A 21,635-nucleotide genomic window follows, 5' to 3' on the forward strand; every position below is an offset into this window, starting at 1 on the left:
ACAGTCTGGCCAAGTTTTGTCTTCAAATCCAAAGTAATGACATTCATCAAATATTTAAAGTACTTAATCTGAGAGCAATGTGGAAGGTATCTTTCTAAATATCAGAAATCAGGAAGCTTATTTTAAATGAGAGCTAAAAATACAATCTAAAGATATGTCCAAGATCTTCCACATAAACTCTCCAGACAGTCTCACATCTGTGCAAGAGCTGCTCCCTCTACATCTCTTGCCAACAGTACACCCTTCCTCTCCACCTGACTGTATTCCTGTGTCTGCATCAAATAAGGTAGGTAGTTACTTCAGAAAATCTGATAACATTTGGTGTTATACACACATACTAAAAAGACATTTTTTAAGTGCTATATTAAGGGTTTTGGTACTGAGGGAGAGGAGAGAGGAGAGGAACAAAAAAACCCCAACTATAGAGAGCTATTGTTTGAGAAAGATCCCTAACAGAAGGTAAGCATATTTTTTCAACTTCGTTTTATAAACAGGGAAAACCTCAAAAGATGTCACAGAATTATTCTTTTCCTCATAGGAGATGAATTTCAGTAAGTTTCTAGGAATACTATATTGTCTCCTCAGCTGCTTGGAATGTTTTAAGCACAGATTAAAAGAAAAAAAATAAAATAGTTACCTTCTTTCTTAAGTTCCTCAATCTCCTCCTCTTTGATGTCAAGCTGCTCAGTAAGCCTTGATGCTGCATCCAGTGCAGCATTTGCCTCTCCTAAACTTTCCTGAATAGAGGGCAGGAAAGGGACAAAAAGAGAAGCAAGGCAGTTCATTACCACAATTATGCTAATACAACATAGATCAAACATAACAGATGCAGAGACTTCAATCACATTTTCTTTAGAATAATTGGATTGTAAACATCCTCAGAAAATGGATGGTCAGCAGTGGAACACTGCTTTGCTGATGTTTTAGTGCCCCCCTCTCTTCCAAGGAAGAAAGAATAATTACGTAACTCAATGCATTCTTAGACAATTACACTCAACATAGCAGTTAAAACAAAAAAATCATTCAAGAATTAGCATTCAGTTTCATACAGTTCAATTTCATTAGTCAGCCCACCTGCAGTGATACAACTTTTTCTTCTAAGTTTTCTGCTTTTTTCCTCCATTCTTCGGTCTGTTTTTTGTGTTTCTCCAGCTCTGCTGAATACATAGCTTTTTCTTCTAAAGGGTTAAAAATACAAAGCAAAACAAAACAAACAAACAAAAAATCTTGATTCACAGCATGTAACTGAGATACACGATTGCAAAACCTCAGAATTATCATGTCTGGTCTTCATGAGGTAGAGGTGGAATTAAAATTTTATAAATGGGATACTGACCATCAGTTTTCACAGGACCAGAATTGTTTAAGGTTTTTTTAACAGACATCAGATTCTGAAATTCAAGCTATCAAAAAGGAAACCAGGTAACTGATATTTAAAAAGCACCACAATATGGTAACTATGCCAGTTACAAAATATTAGCTGCAATCTTTGCTACTTCTTGACAAAACTTACCCTGTTGGAATTGCTCTAGTACCATCTGCAGGTTGGCTAAGGACAATGCATACTGCTTCACTTGGTCCTGTGAGATGGTGAGCTGTAGCGTAGTTTCATCTCTCTGCTTGGAAACCAGATTTAATTGTTCTTGCAAAGATTCAACTTGCAGACTAGCTTGATGACTTCATGAAAATAAAATACATTATTTATCAAGATAACAGAAGTAATCATAGAGAAAATTAAATCCCAGCAAAAATACTCTACCTTTAATTTTTCAGCTCAATTTATAAAAATGAAGGCAATTTTTGTTCCCCAGTCCCTCTTCAAACAAAAAAACAAACCAAACCAAACAAAAAAACCCACCTCAAAACCAAACCAACCAAACAAAAAACCCCACCAACTAATGACAGATTTTATGTAAGTCTGGTAATAAAATTTCGACAATAAAACCCCCCTACTTTCGCTTGAAGCGCATTAGGAAAAGAAAAACCTACTCTTTGCCATTCATTATTGTAACATTATCTTAAAAAAAAAATCCATATCTCACCAATTATCTGCTTCAATTGCTACATGAACCAATAGGTCTTTCCACCAATTTTTACTTTTAAAGCAGTCTACAAGAACTCAGTATATCTTACTCCATACTGACCACTGAATGCCCCATTTCACTTTCCATTATGCAAAAGCATTATGAACCTGACTTACTCCTATGCCAGTCTTTTGAAAGAGTGCCTATCAGGTGGCAAGTAGGCAATTTTTCTTGAAAAGTATTTGCAAGTGTGATGAAGAATTAAGAAACAATCTGATGAACAGATTTTACACAACCTTCTCCCAACTCTTCCATTTCTCCACAATTTTTCACAACAAATTCCGTTCAACTCAGAATCTCTTTACTGAGAACGTTAAGAGTGGAATCAATCTTTAGCACTTAAAGACTGTAGCTACATACATACTTTTTGATTAAAATACCTGTTCATTTTGACAATTGTAATAAGATCAAAAAAGCATTCCTGTGCCCAAAGTAACCAACATTCCTCTAAATAAAACAGCATTAAAGCAGTCAAGGTAAGTAATTTTAATACTAGGGTTTTCATTGTTCTGGCTGAAAATGGTGGGGTTTTACTTACTTGCCCATAATCACAATTGGCACTAGCCTCCCAGGTTCTACCTGTGAGATCTTCAATGCATCTTACTTTACATAGGCTAAAAAGAAAAAACTGCTTACTGCAGTGTATACTTTCCATGGTATCAGGTATAAAGTATGTGTACTTGTCTCAAAAGCAATTCACAAACCATGACAGTCACATCTGTGCACTGAAGCGCATAAAATAAAACTAGTTCAAACTGAATGAAGCCTTACTTGAAAAAGAAAGTTAAGTCCATCTTTTTTGATTTGACAGATAACTAGATTGATGGGTTGAAGGATTTTTGCTGGTTCTAGTTCTAAGCACAGTTATAGATGTGAGATTTCAATAGCTGCTACTAAAAGGACAAGTACTTTCTTAAATTCTCAATAGCAGCCAAGTACATTTCAAATCGCCTTCCAGATTCAGAGTAACAAAGGTTCTTATCTTTTTGTTTTCTCAAGTACTCAGCATGTTACAGAACGGCAATTCTGTAAAATACAGCCATTAAGTACCAGTCTAGCTAACTGTGGTATCTACAGCTAATGCTACTGCTGTATAAATTAAAAGAGTACCTGGCATTCTCCACTGCAGTAGATGAGGACGCGAGTTTTTCTTCCAAAATCAAGACTTTCTTTCTTAGCTTGACCTCTCTGTCTTCTGCTGCTAAAGCTTCTCGTGTGTAGGAGTCTTCCATCTCTAAAAGGTGGTTGCGTAACCTCTCCAGTTCCTGATTTAGGCGCTGCTCTTTCTCACGCAAATGCTGTATCTGTGTAGAACATACCTTAAGTTGCTCGTACTATCACCTTTCATAAAGGTAATTTAAGCAAACTTAAAACATGTCCACGGAAGCACACTGCGTGTGTATAGATTTTAAATTATTTTTACAAGTGATTGTTACAAAAAAAATATGGAAAATATTTTTTCTTTTATTTCTTGCAACTGTAAATTATTTGGTGGTTTACCTCATTCTGCAGGGCACTGCTCTCCATTTGCTTCTGTTTGAGTGCTACCATGACTTGAAAGTAACAGCCTTTTCCTGCATTGATTTAACTTCATTTAACAGTTGATTCAATTCTCCTGTCTTGCCCTGTTGAAGACACAAACATGCATTTCAAGCATGGCAAATAGTTTTACCAAAGGAGATACAGTCTTTGCCCAGAAAGCTTAAAGACAATACTGATCTAACAAGGAAAAGGGCAATACACCCATGGCTCTATAACACAAAAAAACATTGGGGGAAAATATTATTTTGAAGTTAGTTCACTCACCTATACAGAAGACCTATACAGAAGCTTTTTCTTAATTGACTGCTGCAAACAAACAGACACCTATCTATCTTTAGATGAGAGATATGTATTATGTACATAGTGTTTCAGCCACTTGTATACTTGAAAACTTCACTTTTCCCCCTGGTGTTTGAAATCTGTTAGCTGTGATACCCATTTATTAGGCCATGCACATGTAAAGCATCAGCCTAGGCAGGTCAACTTGTCTGCACTTAAGACAACTTAACACAGGAAGAAATCTTAAAAAAATAAACCATAGGGTGACCTCACTCCCGAATATTAGCCTTCAATGAATGAATCACAACAATGTCCATCATGTTTTCAGATGTCAAATTTCAACAAATAATGTTCTCACTTACAGGCAGTTTACAACTTCACATAGACATATAAAGAAGTGCAATTATGTCAGTTACACAGAATTGCCATGTACACATGAATGCATTTTCAGTTATTGGAAACTTGTCACCATGCTCTTTACCTTTTGTCTCATGTGTTGTTCTGAAAGCATACTGAATATGCTAGATAAAAATATAGTAATCTTCGTTTTTGTCATTAATACTTACTAGCTTCAATTATTTGTTTTATTAATCAAACCGAGTATAGAAAAATTGTTTTTGCCCTAGAACCATAAACCTGCAAGCAGACGTTCTCTTTTAATGGCACGTTATCTTCTGACACAAACACATAAACCACAAAACTGCTTTAATACTATTTTTTCTAGTTCTCCAGAGTGAACACAAAGCATGTAACAGGAACTTCTCTGATCTGTGCAAGAAAAACATCCAAATATGCCATGTTTGTGAAACCAAAAGCCTAAATCACCAGTGAGTGAAACTCTGCAGGCCAAAGACATGCAACACAGAGAACCTAGCCAAGACAATACAGATTTCTAGGAGTTAGAATTAAAAAACAAACACCACACAAAACCCCCAATACGAACAAACAAAAAAAAACCAAAAATCCCCAACAAAATAGTAGAAGTGTTAATTTGTAAAGTATTAATATGTTTTATATGGCAAAGACTGATGAATGTTAAAATTCCCAGTGGTAATTCAAAGCCATTTGTCACAACGTAACTGTACTTCGAGACAATAAAACTTCTCATCGTACTTTTATAGTATTTCTTTAAAACAGGATAGGAAAACATCTACTATCAGCGAACACCTCTAAGCAGCTGTCCAAAGTCAAATTTCTCAAAAAAAAAAAAAAAATAAAAAAAAAAATATCCTAGTTTTCAACTTATATTCGGTCTAAGTTAAGACTTAAATTTAGAAAGACATATATTGTTAAATCCAAATTACACTTTCCAAATCCATTACACTGCAGATTTAGTTGGCAATTTGAAAAAGTTTCAAAGAGATGTGAGGGTGGTGAGGCACTGGAACAGGTTTGCCCAGAGAAATATGACTGCTCCATCCCTGGCAGTGTACAAGGACAAGTTGGACAGGGCTTTGAGCAACCTGGTCTAGTGGAAGGTGTCCCTGCCCATGGCAGAGGGGTTGGAACTGGATGATCATCAAGGTCCCTTTCAACCAAAACCATTTTATTAATTTTAATTATATTTTAAAAGCATAACAATAATAGTATTAATTATACTTTAAATTATAGTAATTATATTTTTAATTATACTGGGGGTAAAACTAATGCCAAGTTACTTAGCAATGGTTGCATAAATACAATTCTCTGATAATGGGCAATGCTCATAACTTCAGAAAATGGGAAGTTACACTAAAAGCCACAGGGATACTAAGAACAGAATGCACAGGGGGACAACTGTAAGAGAAGACTGAAGAACAGCAACCAGTGCCATCAAGATGAAAAGAATGGGGACCTGAGCAGTACAGAGGAAACAACAAAAGAGTATCATCTGTTTGGAATTACTTACCAACAAAATCTCCCTCTAAGACATACCCACTCTCAGAGCACCTACATCCTGCAGTTCTGCTGTCAAGTGTCTGTTAAACTCCAGAAAGACTCTGGCACTGTACTTAATACCTATTTCTCAAAGAGAAATGGCAATTGACAAACTACTTATTAGCTCCACCAGCAGCAAATCATACAACACGCTGTTGACCTGTGTATCAATGATGCTACATAATTCTTTCCTCTTCTAAAAAAGATTCTTCTTCAAATTACACAAGAGAATTTACAAGCCACTGCAACTTTCCTCTGAACATACACTTTGAAAAAAGTGTCAATTTCGCCATTTGTCAAATTGTAGAGAAGAAACCAGTAATTCAGCTTATCCAGTCTTTTATCTTTTTTTTTTTTTTTTTTGCACTGGACATTCTATAGCCATAAAAGCAAGATACAGAAGTCCATTCACCTCAAAGGGATGTTGTGAAGCAACCACATTGGAATAACAAACACTAGAGGAAAGCACAATGGAAAATTAATCCTGCTGGCCAACTCTGCATAAGTTTGAGCACCATACAGTAAAAATAAGATAGGGCACTTAATGAATAACAGGGCCAAAGCATAATATTAAGCAGCCGTTCAGTAAATGACCAATTACCAAATAAATGAAATAAAAGTCGTTTATGGCTGCACAATTAACAGATAACATTGTAAACCACTCACCTGCTGACTTTCAATTTCTTAACTTTGCAAAGGGAGGATTTTTGTTGTAGTGTAATGCAGTAAGGAGTCACAAACAGATTTCAGGCAAATACTTGATGGCTACATATACACAAAAATGCATTACCATGTGCCTAATTTTGAAAGTCATTCATAAATATGAATGCACATACCTGTTCTTTTTCTTTCAACAACTTCTCAAAAGCAAGAGCTTTTTCCTTCATTGAGTGAGACTCAAACTCTTTCTCCTTCAGCATCATTGAAAACTGCATATTAGTCTCCTGAAGTGCTCGGAATTCTGTTTCTTTTTCTCTAGACCTTGCAACTATTTTTTCATTTTCTTCTTTCAGTTTTCTAATATCCATTTCTAAAATCAAATTTCTTTCTTTAAGATTAGTCACAGCTTGCTTCAAAAGCTCATTTTCATTTTCTTTGTTACTAAGATTTTCACTCACAGAAAGTAACTGATCACTTTTAGATTTAATTAATATGTCTTTTTCCCTAAGTGATTTCTGTAAGACATCATGTTTTTCTTTGATCTGCCTTATCTCTGACTCAGTTCCTTCTTGATTCTTTCTTTCAATCTCTGATGCTGTAGCCACAGAATCAGATAGTCGTTGATTGTTTTCCTGAAGAGTTCTAATAGTTGAATCTTTCTCTTGCAACTTTTTTTTCAGTTGTTCCAACTCATTTTGAAGTTTAGCCTCGTCACCCAGTAGTTCCAGAGTACTGTGCTGTACGTCTGAAAACTGTGAAACAGTGGAAGCCATCGCCACAGATGGTGTCACCAAATCAAGTTTACTCAGGAGAAGATCCTTGGTGTTATAAAGCTGTCCTATGCTGTGTTGAACTTGTGCTAATTCCTGACTAAAACTTTTCAGCTTTTTCTCATTCTGTTCATAACTCTGAATCAAGCCATTATAATCTACCTGCAACTTTGAATTACTATCACTTTCAACTGAAATTTGTGCTTGAAGCTTGTGTAACTCTTCTTGGAGGTGAGCTGACTCATGCTGCATGTTCTGAACTGTGGTTATTACTTGTTGCTTCCACTCCTCCATCTTCTTTACTTGCTGTTTTAATTTATCGCGTTCTTGTAGAAGTTCCTCAAACTGGTTACTGTTAACACCTCCTGATCCATTATCAGTACCTGTACCGGATGTCTGCAAGACAGTCAATAAGGTTTGGCATTTTTGACTTAGAGCATCTATTTCAATATCTTTTTCTCGAATGATACGGGATAAATTCTGAATAGTTTCTCTAGACATGTCTTGACTGCTGTTTTCAGATCTATCAGATAACTTTTTATTCTCCTCTTGCAACCTTACCAAAGCTGCTTCTTTAGCAGCAACCATATCCATGATATTACGATACTCTGTTTTTAACTGACTGTTTTCTCTTGTCTTTTCACTTAAAACCGCTAGTACTTGTTCTCTTTCCAGAACATAAGCTTGCAGCTGCTGCTGAAGACAAAGAACATCCTGCCTAGAGGAAGCTGAGGAAACTCTAGCATTGAGAGCTTTTATTTCCAAATCTTTCTCTTGAATGATCCGAGTAAGTTTGCCAACTTCATCCTTAGACAACTGATCAATTCGCTGACTTAGAGACACATTCTTTTCATTTAAAAGCTTAATCTCCATCTCCCTTTCTTTGATACCTTTTACCAGTCTTTCAATTTCAGCTTTAGATAAGTCATGCTTTTCATTTCCATTTTCTCCATTAAGAGTCTGAACTTTGGTTTCCTGAAAGAGATCAGAGGAATCAGTCTGAATAATCTGTCTCTCTTTGTGCAACTGAGTTCTAATTTGTTCAATTGTTTTCTGTAAATTTTTTATTTCCTCATCTTTCTCTAAGGAAAGTCTTTCATGTGTGACATTCATTTGCTCACACTGAAATTTAGACTCATCTATTTCCTTTCTTTGCTCCTGCAAAGACTGCTGAAGTTGTACTGTTGTTTGGTTCTGATCTTCTATTGTTTTCTTGAGAACTTCTATTTCTTCTTCAAGATTATTCTTTATTACTTTTAACTGTGTTACCTCACTTTCAAGTTCAATAATAATATCTAGAGTTTTAGGCTCAACCACAGGCATGGATCTGCTTTGCTGATCCTTAAGGCGTTCAATTTCTTCTTTCAAATGATTATTTTCTTCCTTCATGACTGCAAGACTTCTGTCTTTTTCCTCCAAGTTCTGTTTTAAGACATCCTGCTTTTTCGAATCTTTCATATATTCCTCAAGTTCCTGCTTCACTTGCAAGGCTTGATTTTTAAATTTTTCAATAAATACCTCTTTTTCTTTAATGAGTTCTGTCAACTGCTTTTGTCCTCCTAAGCTAGTAGTCAACATCTCTTTTGTTTCTTGATGGTCAGTTTCCATCTGCTCAATGCTCCTTTTAAGCTCAGCAATCTTAAAGTCTTTCTCTTGATTGCATTTAACTAAGCGCTCATGTTCAAGCTGCAATGCATTGGTATCCATACTACGTGCTTTTGATAATTCCTCAATAGTCTGCTTATACTTATGTGCTTGTTCCAAAAGCCTCTTCTCTGCCTGGTTTAATTCACTCTCTATCTGTCTTTTTTCCATTTTCAAGGCCTCCACAACAGTGTCTTTTTCCGAGTAAACTTTATTTTTCTCAGAAATGGCATTATTTAACTCCTGTTTTAGTTCTTCAGTGGCTGCCATCAGCTTTCCATTTTCTGTTCTAAGATCTGACAGAGATTTCTTTAAGTCTTCATTTAGCTGTTTATTTTCTGAAACGTCATTCTGTAGTTTTGCAATTTCTACTTCTCTTTTCTTCAGAATCAGGTCTTGACAAGTGTAGTTAGATTCCTGATTACTTTTTTCTGTTAACTTGCTCAAGGATACAGAAAGTTCCTCTTCTCGTTCTTTTAGTCTCTGCTGCAATTCTCCGATCTCTTTTTTGTGATGAAAATTACAATCCTGGGCTTTCTTTAATTGTTCCTGAAGATCTTTAATATTATCTTGAAGCTGCTGCTTACTTATATGCAAATCATTAAGTGCATATGAACATTGGCTTAGTTTTTCTTTCTGACTATCTAACTCCTTAATAGTTTCCATCTTCTCCATTTCTAATTCTGATAATTTCTTTCTTTCAAAATCTAAGTCAAATTTCAGCTGGTTGATGATACTATCAGTTTCTGTGTGTTGCTTTGACAGCTGCTCTTTCAGTGTAATCACATGCTGAAATGTACATAAACAAGAACTCATTAGGAAAGGAGAACCAGCTGAACTGTGCATTTTTAGCCTCTGAACACTAAAGAAAAAAACCAACAACAAACCACAAAACAAAACCCAAAAAAACCCAGCCAAAGCCCACACCTGAGAGGAAGCAAAACTGTTTCCTAGTTGCCAAGGTCAGGTGGAAGTAGCATCAACTAGTCAATGCTAACTTAATTAAAAACACGTATCAAATTATCAAATAGGAAAAGATTACAATTCACTAGAAACAAGAACACTAAGTACTTAAATCAAGGAACAAAAAGAGAGATACTTAAGAAAAAGAACCATTAGAATTTGCCAGGGCAGCTGGAATGGGTACACAGCATATACCCGTTTCTTAAAAACAGGGGGGCACTAAATTTAAAATAACAAACTACAGAAGAGAATGCCTATCTGTATATTCTATTTTCAATATCTTGTTTGAGCTTCATTTTAAACACATTTTCTGGGACTCATTTCACAGGAAAACAATTTAATGTTTAATTCCATAAAGTAAACCAGTATTGAAAATGCATGGCTTGCAACTGTATGTTTACAGGTCAAATATATCAGAACAGTGACAAAACTGTTATTGCTCTATTTTGATCATAGTCAGTGACCTTTTTTGCCCCACACATGCTCATATTATGAAGAACCTGTAATAAAGCAACTTAATTACTCACCATAATTAAAATAATAAAAGGAAAAAGTTTTAAAAAGTAATTCATGCTATGCATACTCTCATAAGACAGAGGTCTAAATATTAGCAGGATTAAAGTCTGTCAAAAATCTTGTGAGTAAAAAAATCAAGTAATATTTAACTGGACTTCAGGAAGTGACATGCCTTATGGATAGCTCACATACCATATTATTTCTTCATCCATAATAAGTGGGTTTCTTGCACTTTAGAATTTTGCACTAAGATGGTCCCAATATTCTTTTTAAGCCTCAGAGGATAACTTATATTTCCCTGTTATCTATGTTCAAAGACCAACTTAAAAGATCAACATGCACACAAATCTAAATATTTTAGCAGTTAAATAAATAGTTGCAGTGTTTATTACCTGAGTAGCTTCTTGATTCTGCTTGTCTAGTTCTTCCAACTCCACTATTAATGTTTCTCTTTCAGCAATACTTTCATTTAATTCATGTTCTTTCCTTTCCAAATCTTGTCTTAACTGACTTAATTCTGAATTCCGATTGTCAGCATATGCAGAAAGAATATTCTCATTTTTATGTTGTGAACTTGTCAGTTCCTTCTCAAGTCCTTCCTTTAGTTGAAAAAAAAAAAAATCTAAATATTAGACCTTATCTTGGTGAAATTTATAACCTCTTCAGAACTGAAATGGTTTATTTTCCCCCTTTCAACAATTAAAAGCAAAATATGCCTTTTTTATTAGAATCTCTAAGCCTACATTAATATTATGCCACTTAAAAATTCTTCATTGGGAAGTATTTGTCTCTACCATTCACACATAGACATTTATTTTCTCATCACTAACTTTAGGACTGTAATTTACAAGCTTCTGCACAAAAAGGCACTGTCTGGCAAGCAAAGTTATATCCACCTCTGAGGCACGGATCCACAGCTAGGATAAATTATTACATGTCCAAGAGATACTCTATAAACATGTAGCATGCTGCATAGTGAGACAGGAAATTTTAATAAAAGACACCTGAATAACATCCTTATAAAAAATGCCACTGGAGCTCTTCAACACATGCAAAACACAGAAAACCCCAGTTAAGAAATACTACTGGATACAAAGTAAACTAAGACAAATCTCTTAAGCCTGAGTTTATAAAGACTAAGTCAATCTTGACAAACTCTGAAGGTGTGTTCCAGAGAAACTGTGTTCCATTGCTTAACTTCATCAGTAAAATGGAATGTACTATCATTAGAGTACTACATGTAAGGAGAGAGGTATTTTACAGCTGATAACAGTATCAAAACTGGAATGTGCCAAAGGGGTGAAAAGTGAGAAATTTTACAGAATATCCTATTAATACTTTTTAAATGTATGTTACAGCAGTGTAAGTAGCAATGGATAGGTGGAAATCTAGTTTTCTGTAACAGAGGAACTATGGAGTTTCACAAGTCAAAATGTGTCGTTTCTATCAATTCCACATGTAATTCTAGAATTAACCTACAGTTATTTCCTTGATTACAAGGTTATTCATTTAGAAGTGTAATTGCTCCAAAAAAATTCTACAGTGCCAGAACGTGTTTTCCATCAGTTACTATTTACAAAAACTTTGTTGGCTTAATTTAGAAATTGCTTTACCTGATTTAAACTTGAAAGTCTTGCTATTTCATTTTCTGCTTCTATAAAGGGAAAAAAAAAATTACAGAATGTTACCACTTTCCAAATAATAAAACCAATTCCCCCACCTTGCCCTTACAAAACTCTGTTGCTCAGAAGAGAATAGTTTCACAGTATTTTGAGATGATAATCATCAGTGCTGTAGAAGACTGAAATGCACCATCAATCACCACCACAAAGTAGAGCATTACTTTTACAACTGAGTCCACATTAGGAGGACTTTGGTACTACAGTGTATCAGTTATGCAATATTAAAATATTTTCTACATACAGATATACTTCTTAAACAGAGAAGTTTCAGTGTTACTTTAGCGAGAAGATAGTAGCAGCAGATTGCCTTTACCAAAAGTGTACTTTTAGAATTTAAACAAGGAACTTCTTGTTGTTACTTACCTATTCAGAAAGCCCTATGATAATCAATCATGTTAATCCCAGTTACGTCTCCTTTTCAGCTTAGCCTTACCTCAATGGAAAACCATTTTCCAAACCAGCGACTTTCAAAAGATACATATTCTTATACTAAGTTCCAAATTCTTAAAGTAAAATCTGAGCTTTAAAAGTGGAAATCTGTGAAGGTTTACTAAAAATAATTAAATTTTAAAAAATAATCATCATCTTAGTACCTAACAGTGCTTGCTGTAGTCTGACAATATCCTCTGGTAGTGCTGTTTTTGATTGGAGCTTCTTCTCCTGTTCTTTCAGGAGAGCATCTTGCTCTGCAACAGCACTCTGAAGCTTGCTAAAGTCAGACTTAAGATTTTCATATTCTTGCATTATTTGGATCTTTTCTACTTTTGCCAATTCTTGCTCTTTCAGAAGAATTTTATTTTCTTCTTTGGCAGAAGACAAGCTGTGATTTAATTTTCTTATTTCATCCTTTTGGTCCTTTACAACCTGCAACTCTTCTATTTTTCCTCCTTCTAGACTCTGAGCATTTTTTTTCTGTTCATTAATTTTAGAGCCACCCATGGCATCAGTGCTCACATCATCTAAAAAACAAAAGAAATTGTTAGCAATATTAATCAAAACCAGCAGCACTGTTGATCTTTTGCTTAAGAGTCTCTTCTTCTACCCACTCTCCTGAAAGAGGGAGATATCTAAACCAAAGACTTGATAATCATCATCAACAGAAAGCTTACTTAAAGAGAATGAAGATTTGTAGCAGTGCTATACATACTACTGGTTTGATAAGCAGCTTTTCAAATACTTACACATCCCTGGCTTGAAATAATTTTTAAAACTTAAAGTATTGCAAAATATACACTGTTCACCATTTAATTAAAATATACTGGACCCCCATCTCTCTGGTGGGGAGATAAAAGAATCTAGTATACTGGGATTTGGAACCTCTAAATTTTCCAAGAATAATTAATCAAACCCCATCTAATTCAGCCTGATGCAAACCCCCTGTTTATATTTTAATTAAATTTCAAAGGTTTGCTGAATGGTTGTTACAGAGAACTGTTTGCTACAGATTAGTATGTCATTTGCTAAATGATGCACAGAGTTTTTCACTTAAATATCTCACTTTGCAGAACTGATGTTTTTACAGATCCACCATATTATCACAATGTAATTTCTAGGAAAGTTAGTGTACAAAAAGGCGTAATCAAAAATTACAGAAAAAAAGTTAAATGAAAGCACGCTGCTTGTGAATTCCCCTCAGTGTAAGCTCAAACACCTCCTCCTGCCCCAGTCTGTATAATGATGTCAAACAGACCAACAGAATAAAAAAAAACCCCAAAACTCTTAAATCTTCAAAAGCTGTGAGCCATATTATTTTACAGATGACTTGTAATGCAAAGGATACAGGATTCCTGCCTATAACTTCATTATGCTAGTCCTGCTGGTGTACATACGTACAGTAAAAGACAGATAACATCTTAACAGGCATCTGATTTTAAGAAATAAATTCTCTATCAGTACTACCTTAGGAATTAAGTGGCTTCGAAAATATTTCCCTTCTTTCCAAGAAGGAAATGGAACTCGCTTTCCAAAAGGAGAGTATATACTCTTCAGAAGTCAAAGCTTTAACACATAATAAAATAGATGTTTACAGGCAAATCTTACGTATTTGTGCAAGGAAGCCCCTAAAGGAAATCTGACATAACTATTTTTATGGAATATGAAATACCTACAAGACAATAAAAAGCTCCTTGTGAGAACTACTAAGCTTCTCCTACAATCTAGTCATGCCGCAGACTGAGGTGTGGTCCTTCTGCCAATCTTGAGTTTTTGTCAAGTAACTGAATTGGCACATAGTGCTTCTCATCAAAATTACTCTTGTGCTAAGATTTTCTTATTTTCAACTTTGTATATCTTGTCCACACCTGCATTCAGTGTAAGTTAAAAAAAAAACAAACCCAGAAAGTGTAGGATTTGGAGCACAACATTGGAGATGTATAGAAAATGACTCTCTAGACTGATATACATCAAAAACCGAAAAGCTCCAGTTCAAGCCAGCGACAGTGAATATAGGATACTAGGACACACATCCTAAACATTAAGATGAAATCAAGTTGAAAATCAAATTCCTAAACATCATGTATTTAGTATCTATTACACTGTTACATATATATTTGATGCTTTAACCAAAATTCACTGTACATTAAAAAAGAAAGCATGCGGTAATAAAGACCTTGCTGTAACTGATTCTCAAGTTCTTCAATTCGCTCTTCATATTCACTCAGCTCTTCTCGGTGTCGACGAGTTATCTCTACTAGCTTTTGTCTGTGTGCATCCTGCAACACTGAAAGTTCATGCTGATGTTCATCTATTTCTTGACTTAAATTCCGTTTGAGCTCCTAGAAGTATAAATAGAAAAATAGTACAGAATCTTAAGAAAGAAAAAATTTAAAAGAAATAAAAACATTTTCCTTAGTAAAATTAAGGATTTTTTAAAGGATTCCTCACAGAAGTCACATTTCTTGTCTTTTAACATGCTTAAAAAAAACTCCAACAAAAGACATCTCTTTTTAAAAATATGTTTACACAAACAGCATGCTCTACACAACAGCAAATATTAAACTAATGTAGAGAGATTACAACTTTTTCACAGGAAGCGGATACAATAGGACACATTTCTAGCAACTTTCAAGGATGACAGGCAAATGCATATTCTGCATCTTCAATAAGAAAAAGAAAGATGTTTCTGAGAATGAAGAAGAAATTATTTTGTGTATCTAAAATGGAGTCTCATAAGTCAGTCATCAACAGCTTCTGAAAGTGATGTGCCCTCATAAATACTGACATAATTCTTTTAAGCTTATGTACTATATTCAACAAGTTCACATAAATACCCTTTCTCAGAATAACTTTTTAAATATTGTACTGCTGACTGAAATATTGCTGTGATATTACAAGCCCACTTGCATTTTTAACAAAGAAAATATAAGTGCTTGTGTTACAAACATTTTAACTATATTCGTAAGTCATGTGACCATATGCAAAACCATCAAGAATAAAGTGTAAGAGAAGACTAGCTTGTCAAAGTTGTCATATTACCTTCACAATATTTTGCAGTTTGCATATTTCGCTTTGTTCAGCATCGTTTGTCCCTTGCACTTTGGAAGACTGAGAAAAGAAAAACCACATATCCATGTGAAAATCATGATGAATAGGTGTATTTTTCACGTTTCCTCTATTGATACTCAGAGTAGAAAAACAAAGGTAATGTGAAGAAAAATTCAAATCTACAGTAAGATTGATTAAAAAAAAAATACATTTTAATGGAAAGATTTTTATTTTACATTTTTTTATTATTATTATTATATGGAAATACGTAGAAGTTTGTGGTGGTGGGTGTTATTGCACGTAATAATACAACAGGGTTTCCTAATTTTACTTGAATATTTCTACATGGGAAAACAATACCTCTGAAATCAGGCTATAGCTTGAAAAACAATGACTCATATCAACGACAGCTTGAAAGACTGTATTCTTTCTTGTCTCAGCAGATCATGAATTACAACTGACATAACAAGGACTGGGAGAAGCATAAGTAAAGCCAGTATGCAAATATTCAACTATCACAGAATTGTACTGTCAATAAATAATTAATATCAGAGCCAGGAAGATTATTTTCTGAAAGGCTGCACAGAAATTAAACCCTGAAGTAGTACAGGCAAATGTTTATGAAGCCTTTTTCCTAACTTGACAAATCATGCATAAAAGCATCATGAAGCATTTGGAAGTTAGTCAATGAATGTCGTTAACTGAATGTTAGCCATGTGACAGCATGAAAATGACAAAAAGATAATTAAGTTTCAGCTTCTCCATCAAATCATGTTGCTTCTAGAAATTGTACAGCATGAACTTTCAGAAGCCCATTCCAAAACCACCACATTCATTGAAAACTCTAATTTGCAGTGGAGAGTAAGACAGAGAGGAAATACTCACCAGTGCAATCTGCTTCCAGTGGTCAACCTCAGATTCAAGCCTAGAAACTTCATTGGACAATCTGTTTATTTCTTGTTGTGACCAGATTATATCTCCAAAATCCATGTCATCTCCTTCAAAACCTGAGGAACGTCTCACCGCTGGAACATATGAAGCTGATGTAGTGGCTGGTGGTAAAACACCAACTCCCAACTGTGCTGACTGAGCAGCCGTCTGTACTTTCTGCAGCTGTTCCTGCAGTGCATTCTGCCTAGCTTTTAGATGGCTGATTTCCACCTAATATACAGAATAAAATGTATTGTTTCAGTAAGAACAACATTAAACACTCTGCCTCTTTGTAACCTTATGAAAGGTGGACCAACCAGACAACTTGTCCCCAGCACAAATATGCGATTGCTTCCACTAAAACAAAACGGAAAAAAACCCAAACTCCCTCCTAATGGAGAAAAGCAGTCTTAGCTGACGTTTACAAAGTATCTCCCAGAAGGACACATACTAAAAGTTTCAACAGTTTTCAGTTCAGTGAAGCTTCAGTAAAAGTGCTGATTTCTTTAGCAGCCAAGGTACTAAAGCAAAGAGTCAGGCTGAGAGGTTGCACAAAAAAAAAAAAATAAAAATTAATGAGTGTATTCAGATATGAAAATTCACCAATATATGGTGCTCCCCCATTTATATTACATTTGATTTCTTTTACACTTTATGTATTGAAAATTTACTTATTTACAATAACCTGAAATTAGCTGCATGCAGTTTTCTCGTAACAACTCTGTTATTGTATTTAATAAGCAGAATTCTATGCATCCCAAAATTCTACTTCCTCTGATTCCCACATGCATTTACAAATAGAGCAGAAATAAAACTTCTTTTGTGTAATTCTAGGCATACTGGCAACTGTCTTCATTTAAAAGGCTATGAAATCTCATGTTACACAATAAGCTGTAAAGCTGGTGTTTCCATCACAAAGGGATACTTCTCAGATTATGAAATTGTATACATTAAGATAAATAATTATGGTATCTACAGACAATATAACTGCTTCAAATGAGAATTTGCTTGTTGCCTTCCTTAAAGATAAATGAATCAGAAATACAAAGCAATTTAAGTGTTCTTTCTCACAGAAAGAACAGAAATTGATACATGCATGACATTCCTGGATTGTTCTCATCTTAACTTTCTCCTGGCAGCTCTGCTTACGTTACATAAGTCAACGATATGTCTTAAGACTCCCAGCTTCTACAATAACAAACCAGAAAACTGAAACTGTGACCAATACTTCCACTGAAAGAGCACAAATACCATAACAAAGAGATTAAACAGCATAACACATAAGTTTATTTGGCATACTTACTCAAATAGTTCCCTCTGTATCCTACCTCTTTCTGTTGAAGCTGATTTCGGTACTCTATAGATAACTGCTTTATTTGAAGTTCTGCTGCTTCATGCTTTTCTTCTAAATCACTACAAACTTTTTTCAGTCTCTCATTCTAGCAAAGATGAGAAATTAATGTTGGTAAATTCGGAAGTTCTTACAGAATTAGAAAAGTGCTGCTGGACAGCAAAGAAATAAAATTATACACATTTCTCATGTTATTTTACTCAAAACACACAACAACAGTAACTTCCAAGTGCAGTCTAAAATCATGTTCATGTCCAAGCTTTCCATTTTTATATGGCTTTTCAGAAAAAGGCTTTTGGTGACCTGAGGTAAATGCCAAGAAGAAAAATTCAAGGCTGAATTACATCTCTGCATGACCTGTGGTCAGAATTTAAGAACAGCCACAGAGCACAAATCAGAGCTGATATCCATACAGTCCAGTATTCCGACATTGGTCAAGAGCAGATGGCAAGAATCTCAAAAAGGATAAGCAGGAACAGTTACTTCCCCAAAACACTATCTTAACTTCTCAATGCTCTTGAGGGCTGAGGACATACATGAAAGTTGTTGGTTTACAGCCATAAATAAAGTCATAAGACCAATAAGCAACAAGCCATTTGTAGAAGTACACTAAGGCACTTTCCACAAGGGCACATGGGATTTTTAACTGGTTTGGGAAATGCACATGCATCCACAGATATGTCAAAATGACCACACAGTAGGGCAACAAAGGCAGTGAACTGCATCAGGTAACACACACACGCTGTACTTTGAAGCCTGATTTTATTTGTGGCCATCTATGAAGCACTATAAACTGATTTTAACTCTTTACCAGCTAAAACTTATGAAAACTTAAAAGACTGTTGCATTTGCAAGCTTTTCAGAGCCAAAACTATTTCTGCAGTCCAACCCCAGGTGACAAGTAGGAACAGTTGCAGAATGCAGCACTTAGTGAAAGATAAAAACGTGCACCATACGCATATACCAATAAACAAATGTGCCCCCCGAGTGTGATTTCTCTCCCCTCCCCCCCAAAAAGTAAATAGAAAGCCACATTCTAACACCACTGTCACTTTTGTTTTCTAGAGTTACCCAAGGACAAGCAACTTCAATGCAATATTTCAACTTTACATGAAACAAATGTTATTTTTTGGGTTTAATTACAGTAGTGTTCCAAAATTTCTTACTTCAAGCTTTTGTGCTGCATTAATACTTTCTATTTCTCTGAGTCTAGAATTGGACACATGGAGTTCTGTTGCTGCATCTGAAAGAAAGTGAAAGTTTTCATTTTTATTAAGCTACTTTTAATCTGTTAAATAGACGTCAATTAAGACCAGAGTTATTAACAAGTGTCTTAATTTACACTGCTTTAATGTTCATTCCTAGATAAATATCAAAAGCTGCTTTTATCAGAACACTGTCAAGAGTTATTTTTCACAAACCAGAGAATCTTTTTGAATGTAATTTAGTTCTCTCTTACCGAGACTTCAAGTCAGATCACAAAGCTAATAAAAAAGTATAGATTCAAGCTTTAAAATAAGGGAAATGAAAAGTCTTTGCTTGACTACTTCATGTCACTGAACTGTTTTTCATACAGGACTTTGTCTCTGATTATGACAGTTGTGTATTTCTCACTATTCTAATGTGAAGTTTCAAAACAAGAATTAGTTCAACAAATCACACACAACAGTGACCAAATTTTCAGGGGAAAAAAAAAATAAAAAATCCAACCCCAAACCTAAAAAACCCCACAAAATAACCCATACAACAAAACACCACCCCTGCCTCCCTCATGAAGGCACAAACACAGGACTCACTTTCATTTACAAAGGTGACACAACCTGTCATATCAGTGTATCTAACTCAAAAAGCACATAATTGTGTCCTGGGTCACTCTCCCTTTAATGATCAACCCTCCTCAAACAGGCTATATTTACTTCTCCCATGTCCAACTTCTAATGCATAGAAATACCACATTTCCTTTTATTAAAAAGAAATGTCCTTGACTGATTGTAAAGCAAGCTCGACAGTTATTTGAAATAAATATAATTTTCAAGTAAATACCATATTTCATAATTTCCTATGTGCTATTTAAAACTGATGCAGCTCAAGTGCTGCAGAAGCAACAATCTCTCCATGAAAACTGCTAAATGGAGGATTTTAAAAGTTTATGACCCACAAACACTATCATCAATTCAGACGTCAGTCAAAGCAGTGAATGTGAGGGATAATATTAAAAATTAGGAAACATTAGAAAATTAGGAAATTAAAACCAGGAATTTAAGGAACTGCTTAAAGTGTTCTCTGGGCCCCGCTTTACAGAAGAGTACTTAGATGCCACTAGATTTTTACACCCTCAAGGCTAGTAACCCATAAAAATGTACTACTCTGAAATTCTTAGGAAACAGAAGTCATTTACAGCAGTATCTAGCAGCCAAGTACACCTGGAAGTAACTAATGAACCTCAGCACATGTATTTTACACAACCTAAAGCACAGATGTGTGAATCAGAATCTCAATTTCACTTTTAAAAGGGCAAAACAAACACACTAGATGACTACACAGTTTAGCAGCATAGAATAAGTTTCCAAACTAAACTAATATGGAATTTTGAAGTTTAAAACAATTCTAAACAAGTATTTCAGAAAAGTGGGGAAAAAAAGATAACTTTGCAGTCATCCAAATAAATTTTTCTCTGTATCATTTGACCTGTATACCAAAAAAAACTCATCAATGAGACCAGTAGCATCAGCTTGCCAACAAGACTGATATAATACTTAGGCAATGCTTCATAGTTGTGAATCATAGAATGGTTTGGGTTGGAAAAGACCAAAAGATCACCTAGTTCCAATCCCCCTGCCATGGGAAGGGACACCTCGCACTAAACCACGTTGCCCAAGGCTCTGTCCAACCTGGCCTTGAACACTTCCAGGGATGGAACATTCACAAGTTCTTTGGGCAACCCATTCCAGTGCCTCACCACCCTCACTGTGAAGAACTTCTTCCTTATATCTAAATTTGTTTGAAGTTGCAGATAAAGTAGAATTGTTTAATTTCACATTTGAGTATTCAGAAGTCCTAGATGTTCTTTGTGGTTGCTGTTCTTAACACTTGCTGTGAGAATGCTCAGTTTTTTCAAGAAGTTATAGTTTCAAGATGGTAAACAATACTAGTGGTATTTATTTACCTATTGATATTTATTACCATGTTATACAATTGCTTTACTATAAAATTCAAGTTTTATTCAACAACTTGTAACAAAAAAGGTTTATTAAAGATATAAAGACTACAGTCTAGAATAAGTTTACTGTTACTTTACTGAAATCCTACTCTGATGTCTCAGCTTTTTTGTTTCAGCTTCCTGTTTTAAACACAGATCATCCTAGCTTCCCATCCCCTTTAAAAAAACATGGCCATGTTCTCCTACTTGGCTGCAGGAGAACGGTACAACTCGACAGGTTTCTCTGTGCCCAGCTGAAATACAAATAACAAAACTATCATAAACGCTGGACCTTTGCCTGCGTGACACGTCAGACTTAGGTCACTGGTAATGCAAAAAAACCCCTCTGTACTCCTCCTCTGCAGTGTTCTGAAACCACACCAAAAGCTAATCAAACGGGGTTTTAGATAAGCTGAACAAACAGAATGGAATTAGTGTGTTGTGTGCTTTCATTACTGAGCAACATAACGCTTCAAGCAAGTCAGAAACTTCCGAATAATAAACCTAGAGAAGATTTACCTCTGCTATTATACCCTGGGAATGTTTGTTTATTCTCCAGATCCTGAGGTCAGCAGGGGCGGACTAAGAACGAAAACCAAGCCAGTAAAGCCAGCA

The 21,635-nt window shown here is 35.1% G+C and overlaps 1 protein-coding gene across 1 annotated transcript in view; it reads right to left on the reverse strand.

Annotated features, from left to right (window-relative positions):
• LOC104408808 (thyroid receptor-interacting protein 11-like) overlaps positions 1-21,635 on the reverse strand; it is a gene marked incomplete at its 5' end in the record, with an annotated part of 31,886 nt that overhangs the window by 9,919 nt on the left and 332 nt on the right. The window contains 15 exon segments of the mRNA XM_010018528.1: positions 638-737; positions 1,075-1,178; positions 1,514-1,677; positions 3,195-3,388; positions 3,585-3,640; positions 3,643-3,709; positions 6,659-9,685; positions 10,768-10,974; positions 11,989-12,029; positions 12,651-13,016; positions 14,666-14,831; positions 15,532-15,600; positions 16,426-16,701; positions 17,799-17,909; positions 18,988-19,064. Coding sequence (XP_010016830.1) covers positions 638-737; positions 1,075-1,178; positions 1,514-1,677; positions 3,195-3,388; positions 3,585-3,640; positions 3,643-3,709; positions 6,659-9,685; positions 10,768-10,974; positions 11,989-12,029; positions 12,651-13,016; positions 14,666-14,831; positions 15,532-15,600; positions 16,426-16,701; positions 17,799-17,909; positions 18,988-19,064 — 5,025 coding nt within the window.

This window comes from Nestor notabilis, unplaced genomic scaffold (assembly GCF_000696875.1).
Source record: "Nestor notabilis isolate BGI_N333 unplaced genomic scaffold, ASM69687v1 scaffold5187, whole genome shotgun sequence".
Taxonomy (NCBI): domain Eukaryota; kingdom Metazoa; phylum Chordata; class Aves; order Psittaciformes; family Psittacidae; genus Nestor; species Nestor notabilis.